Raw genomic sequence first — 7,002 nt, forward strand, 5'->3', positions numbered from 1 at the left:
GTATGTATATATTACACACACACACTTACACACACACACACACACACACACAGTGAGATTTTTCAGCCCATTTTTTTTTTTAAGGCTGAAAGTCCCCCTCTCGGGTTATACACGACTCATATATACCGGGGGGGTTGGAGGGGGAGCGGGGGTGTCAGAGACCATACTCGCCCCCTCCTGGCACGTCTTTGCAGCCCTTGCTTCTCCATAGGTCTCCTGCGCCTGTGTTCAGGGTTACGTGGTACCGCTCATTAAAGTAATGAATATGCACATATTCATGACTTTAATGAGCAGTCCCACGTGCCCGCTGAATGCAGGAAGAAGACAACCGAGGGAGAAGCAGGGGCTGCAGAGAAGACCGTGCGCCAGGAGAGGGTGAGTATGATGGGGGGCAGAGCAATATTCACCTGTCCCCGTTCCACCACCGTGCACTGCTCTGTCTCTGGGTCCTCTGGTTTTGACATTCAGCAGAGGGCGCGATGACATGCCTGGTCAGGAACTGAGGTGTAGGTAGCCTGGTTCTGAACTGGTTGATTGTAAGGGCAACATACATAAATCAAAATGCAAACTTAATGTTACGAGCCGATTGCATCCTGCGGGTTCAGTTCACCATCCCCTTATGGCTCTCTGACAGATGGCTATGACTTACACAGCCCCTCGATCACTGAGCGGAGCACTTCCCTCACCATGTCAGCAGACTTGTAGCTTGGTCTACGGTACACTTTGGCTCTTATTGGGGTGAAATTTACATAGAGCAGCTGATTTTGGGGTCTGTTTAGGTCAAGGTTAACTATTGTACTGATTTGTTGTTCAATGTAAGAGCTCATGCACATGTCTGTGATTGTGGGTTTTTTTTTTTTTTCATGCAAGAAAATGTCTGAACATTCACCACTGTCTTGATCAGTTTGTCTGAATTTGGTCTGAGCGTCATCATTTTTTCTAATGGGGAAAGTCTGTCAGCATCTAAGTGCTCAGTTTTCTCCCTCCACTCCCAAACAGACTCCTAAACTTGCATTGCTGATTTTGATCTGACTGGTCTCCGATTTTGCACGGACGTGTAAACAGGTCTATAAATCATGGGCTTGAGTGCAATTTGTGAAGAATGTGGACAGCACTCGAATGTAAAAAACTGACAGGTGAATGAGCTCTAAGTGTAAAATTTCTCAGCCTATTTTAAATATTTTTTACATTTCTTTGCAGGTACCAAGAGATCAAACGGCCTCAGCCCGAAATTTGGCAAAAATAGCACTTTTTCCTCACATCTCAGGTCTCCTTATTCATCTCCATATTCCTGCTCTAGTTGTAGTAAATTAAAACCTCATAAAAGAATGAAGCTACCAATGTCTGTGAAGTCTTCCTTGCCCCCTGGGACCATCCTGAAGGAAGTGCGTATTGTCGTGCATAACTTTAGAAATTGTCGTCGAGGTTTTCCTGTTTCCCGGAGAGCAACGCACAACTGGTGTTGTAAACTTGGAAAGGAAGTTGTAGTAAGACTCCGAAGGCAAACTATCATGCCGGGCCAGCTGAGACTAGGTTTAGGCTTTGACACAGCCCAGCAATCAGAACCTCCTTCATGTGAATTATCTCAGCCACCTAGAACAGTGGCTTTAGTTGAAAATGCCAAAAGTCCCCTTTTAATAAACCTTCCGTCTTGTAATGAAGAAGGTACACATGAAAAAGTTCTAGTGGAACAGCGTGAGAGTTTCTCAGACTGCAGTGATCCACAGTCGAGAGGTCTGATCACCAATTCTGTGGACAGTGAAATGGTGGAAATCCTTGCGCCAAGTCCCATAGAGGAGTCAGATTGGCAAAACTTTGATGTTGATCTCTCTATGGAGCATCCACAACCACATGCTCTGGTGTCCCCCGTAGACTCTAGTAGATCACATTCAGAAATGCTATTACAAATTCAGGAGGCAGAGGACCAATCTCCAGCTGCTTCTGTACCTGAAAACACAGCTAGCGTTAATGACGCCGACTCCCTTATACTGCAGTCTGACCTTTTTTCAGCCAAAAAGCATGGACTGACTCGTTATCTCACTGTAAATCTGAGCAAATCTAAAGTGGAGTTGCCCATCAACACAAGCGCTCAAAATCCACACCAGTCCATGGGTAAATGTAGTCTGCGTCCTGGAAAAGCGCATGAGCCGCTAAAAACTAAGGTGTCCACGTTGTTTGCTGCTGTACACTGTGATCCCATCGAGCAAGAGAGTAAAAGGGGCCCCTCAATACCGCTAACTAGGTCATATGAAAGTAAGGCGCGCCCAAGAAAACAAAGATCCGTGCATTTTGAGGATAAGGCTTCATTGGTACAAAAAGAAAGTCCTCTCAAACCACCTGAGGGTCAGTTTAATGGTCATGTAATAGCCGTCGGTGGAGCTGCAAGTGCTCAAGCTCAAAAAGGTCGTTCTGCACCACCCAAGCTATTCACTGAAATGCAGTTGGATCCCAAGTTGTCCTTAAAGCCATATGTAGAACTGGGGTTTAACAATAATCTTAAAAGGAGGCATTCTGTTACAGGAGCACACGAGTGCCTGGCACCCATGCGAGAGGAGGCGGTGAATGCTCTATACACCTCACAGGAATCTGAATTTTTGACTGCAGAGGGCAAGAAGAGAAAAGTGGCTTTTAATCCCTTCACACCCTCCAAGAGACTCCGGCTTGTGGTCACCAATGGATCTATCGATCTGGACATTGCGTCTACATCTAGTGACGAACCCAACTGAGCATTCTCCCATCTACATCATTCCCTTGTTATGTTAATGATTCCAAAGCATTGTGTAGAGGGTGGAGTAGAAGTTTTAGGGTACCATGGGCTCCGTTTTTGTTATTTTTTTTTACTAGTAGCCACTATTAGGATTATTTACACACCAGTTTGCCTTAGTCTCCAAAGCAGATGGAAATCTACAATTCTGTGAGATCTGGCTTTACCCCACTTCTAAGATAGATTTGTGTTTTTTTTTTTTTGTTTTTTTTTTATACAAGTGTTTCCAGTTCCTTTTAATTAGTAATGGATTATGCACCCCACCAGTTACTGTATTTGTTTTACCTTGTGTTAATATTTAAGGTGCTATGTCATTATTGCAAAAGTATTTTTTTTTTTTTTTTTTGGATTGAATTTTTTTTTTTATACCACTAAAAGATTTTGTATGTCATTACCGAACCATTTCTGTACTGTATAAAGCATCATTTGCTGTACAACATGAGCAGAATACACCGAGAACGCCGCTGCTTATTGTCCGGTGCATCGTACGGCCCTGACCGAGGAGAGGAAGGTGTATAGCTACTACAAGAATATGTCCATATGGCACAGCGAATAGTGCGAACTTACCACAGATACAAAAATTTGTCTGGTAAGATTTGAAATCCACGCTGAAAACATGCAGCAAAAATTGACCTATTGTGGTCGTCACATCTGCAAAACTACTCAATTTATGCTGTGGATTTTCTTTTTGGTATAAAAGTGAGATTTAGTAAAATTGTGTCCACATTATACTATTAGGTTGATGGAAAGTCCGTTGGACATATGCCTCCTGTGCACATAGTGCAGTGCTGCAGTCACAGGCTCTGGCTTTAATCACAGCAGGTCTGTGTCCTTCATTTTGCAGGGAAACTGCTGTTTCACCGGCGAGACTATGATCATAACCGTATTTTTTTTTTTTTTTTTGCAAGATTGAGTGATTGTGCAGGACAACAGTGGGAAGATCACTGCGCCACCAGGCAGCTGTGGTATAAATCCGCAGCATGATTGTGCCATGTGAACATAGCCTAAAGCTGTCGCTCTCATGTTCTGCCTCGATTCTCCATATTCAGACCTCCACCACAGTCTTTTCAAGCTCCAGACTTTATTTTACAAGAATAAAGTTTTACAAACACTTTTTTCACAAAACGTGCTTTTTGTAATCTGTCCCTGGCTGCAATCTTAGGCCAGGATAATGTTTCTAGGGTCTTTCTTGCATTTCTGTTGGAAGCAGTGATGTAGCATCCTATTACATTAGGTAACGGCAGCGCGTAGGACTAACAAGATGTCATCGCAACAACCAGCACTTGCCCACCAGACCATGTTGTATTGGAGGGCAGCAAGGAGCATTCTGGAATAGAAGGTGAGAAGGACTAGTTAAAGGGAACCTATCACTTGCTGAAAATAGCTTTTCTGGTGCAAATGCAGAATTCTTTTTCTTTTGTTCATGCTCTCCATTCATGAGATTTGGTCCTCTCTTCTGTGTCTATAAATAAATAGTCATAATATGCAAGTGGGTGTGGTTCAAAACTCCTCCCACGAGGATCATCCCAGGTTGCACTAACAAGTCCAATTTTATATAGAGAGGAGGCTCAGGAGTGGAGAGGTGCATTAACAAGTGAAAAACGCCAGATGCTGGAGAACCAGTGATGGATACACCAGGTAAGAAATTAAAATAGTTTACGGTAAATGATGGGTTCTTTTTAAAGAGAACCATTGTGAAAAAAATGGCTTGTCTGGTTTCTACAGAGTTATGTTTTGTTTTTTTTTAGCCAATAACATATATTTACAAAAAAACCTTAAGTTTAGTATTGCCATAATTGTACCAACTTGGAGAATTATTTTTGCCAAGTCATATTTACTGCACAAAAAAACACAATTTCTCCTCAATTGAAATTTTATTTTTCCTTTACCAAATGGTACTGCAAACTGGGAATGGTACCGTACTTTGCAGATTATAAGACGCACCCCAAATTTTGAGGAGAAAAATAGGGGAAAAAAAAACTTTTATACATGCGTCTTGGGGTATGTTTCCACGGTCCGGAAACAGTCAGTATTTGCTGCGGATTGGACGCTGCGTATAGCCGCAGCGTCCAGATGTTACAGCATAGTGGAGGGGATTTTACGAAATCCCGTCTCCACTATGCGTGCAGGGCCGCATCTGCCTGCCCTGCGTATCTGGACATGTGGCGCGTCTTTCCAGATCGCAGCATGTCATTTTATCTTGTGGAGACGCTCAGTCTCCGCAAGATAAATAACCCTGTCTATGGATAGGATGCGGTGATTTACCGCGTGTACAAAGGGGGCGGAGCATGGGTTTCCGCTGCATCCAAAGTGCTGCCAGTACTCCCCGTGGAGACATACCATTATTGCTTATCAGGGGTTGTGGCTGTGGTGAAGTGGGGTCTCAGGGTCGCTGCTAGATGAGGCAAGAGTGACGTGTTGCCACAGGCTGGAATGAGGGGGGTGTTGCAATGTGCGCCGCTGAGGGTGAAAATGGATGTGATGCAAGGGGCTTCGCTGGCATTTTGTCAAAGCCTAAAGCCCCCGCCCATCCATTACTGCGATGCGGTGGCCTTCGGGAAGATGTCCGCCAGGGGCGGCGGATGCACATATTGAGATCTCAGGTGCTGAGATCTCAATCTGAGCATAGGTCGCCCCCAGCTGCCATTTTCCCGGAGGCCACCGCATCGCAGTAATGGATGTGCAGGGGGCTCCAGGCCTTCACAAAATGCTGGCAGAGCCCCCCGCATCACAGAGAACGGCAGCCATTTTCACCCGCAGCGACGCACATCGGAACACCCCCTCATCCCGACCTGCAGCAACCCTGGGACCCTGCTCCGCCGCCGGTAATATCCACCTTATAAGATGCACCCTCATTTTTTTCCCAAAATTTTTGGGGAAAAAAGTGCATCTTATACTGTATTTTTCAGATTATATTTCAAAATTACAACTCGTGATATATAAAACAAGCCCTCATATGGCTGTGTAATGAAAAAATATATAAAATCACTAGATCTTGATGGGGTCAAATCTGTCACATTGGTAGAGTTCTCACAAGTCTACTACTTTGACAAAACATTCAGTATCAGACCCATTGATTCTATGGTTGGCTAAAGAAAACAATTTGAGCTGCACCATAGAAGTCCATTGCTTCAAATGTTGGATAAATGAGTATCGTTTCTCCTTGTGGAAAGTGACATGTCTGGCATACTAGTGTGAGGAGACCATGCAATGCTCCTCTGAGAAATTAATAATGCATATTACCATTTCAGAGAGGAAGAGCACTAGAACTCTAGTGTCACCTATTGGAAGGAGCAATCCCAAAAGTCATTATCGACGCTTTAACGAGCCCTGTCACATGACTTAGGATGAAAGCCAAAAAAAAATATATATATATATATATATATATATATATATATATATATATATATATATATATATTTTTTTATTTTTTTTTGTAATGCATTTATACTTTGGGCTTTAAAAGTTGCAGAAAAATGAATGGTCACCACAATTTAAAAAAAAATACAATACTCCGCCTTCTCCCGCAGTGAGCGTTCTGAAACGCTGCACATCTCAGCACAGGAGGCGCCATCTAGTGACATTATTGCATGCGCAATGTTGAGACGTCAAGAAGGAAGATGCGTAAAGTGACGCTCCCTATTTCATTATTACTTTCAATTTTATCGGCCTCCAGGATGCTTATACAGAGTTGGGAGGGAAGCGGCTCCTGCACTGTCACCAGGCCTCAGCAGCTGCATGGTCTGCCATCATTGGCTGTACGCCAGTGGAGCACAGTGAGAAGCACTAATCTATTTAACCCCTTTACTCCCAAGGGTGGTTTGCACGTTAACTCCTGGGCCAATTTTTACAATTCTGACCGCTGTCCCTTCTTGAGGTCATAACTCTGGAACGCTTCCATGGATCCCGGTGATTCTGACAGTTTTCTCGTGACATATTGTACTTCATGTTAGTGGTAAAATTTCATTCATATAACTTGCGTTTATTGTGAAACAAATGGAAATTTGGCGAAAATTTCGCAATTTTCCAACTTTGAATTTTTATGCTCTTAAATCACAGAGATACGGCACACAAAAAACTTAATAAGTAACATTTCCCAGTTGTTTACTTTACATTAGTACAATTTGCGAACCAAATTTTTTTTTTTTTGTTTGTTAGGAAGTTATAAGGGTTAAAAGTTGACCAGCGATTTCTCATTTTTACAACACCATTTTATTTTTACGGACCACATCACATTT

At 43.1% G+C, this 7,002-nt stretch overlaps 1 protein-coding gene across 5 annotated transcripts in view; it reads left to right on the forward strand.

The window, feature by feature from the left end:
- Positions 1-3,889, forward strand: part of KMT5C (lysine methyltransferase 5C) — a 101,710-nt gene extending 97,821 nt beyond the window's left edge. For all 5 annotated transcript variants that reach the window (XM_073571109.1, XM_073571112.1, XM_073571108.1 and 2 more), the window contains one exon: positions 1,201-3,889. In XM_073571109.1, the coding sequence (XP_073427210.1) occupies positions 1,201-2,726 (1,526 nt within the window). In that variant the 3' untranslated portion in view covers positions 2,727-3,889. The remainder of the gene's footprint in view (positions 1-1,200) is intronic.
- The last annotated feature ends 3,113 nt before the right edge of the window (positions 3,890-7,002 follow it).

This window comes from Dendrobates tinctorius, unplaced genomic scaffold (genome assembly GCF_039654945.1).
Source record: "Dendrobates tinctorius isolate UK_male_01 unplaced genomic scaffold, ASM3965494v1 ptg000028l, whole genome shotgun sequence".
Classification (NCBI taxonomy): Eukaryota; Metazoa; Chordata; class Amphibia; order Anura; family Dendrobatidae; genus Dendrobates; species Dendrobates tinctorius.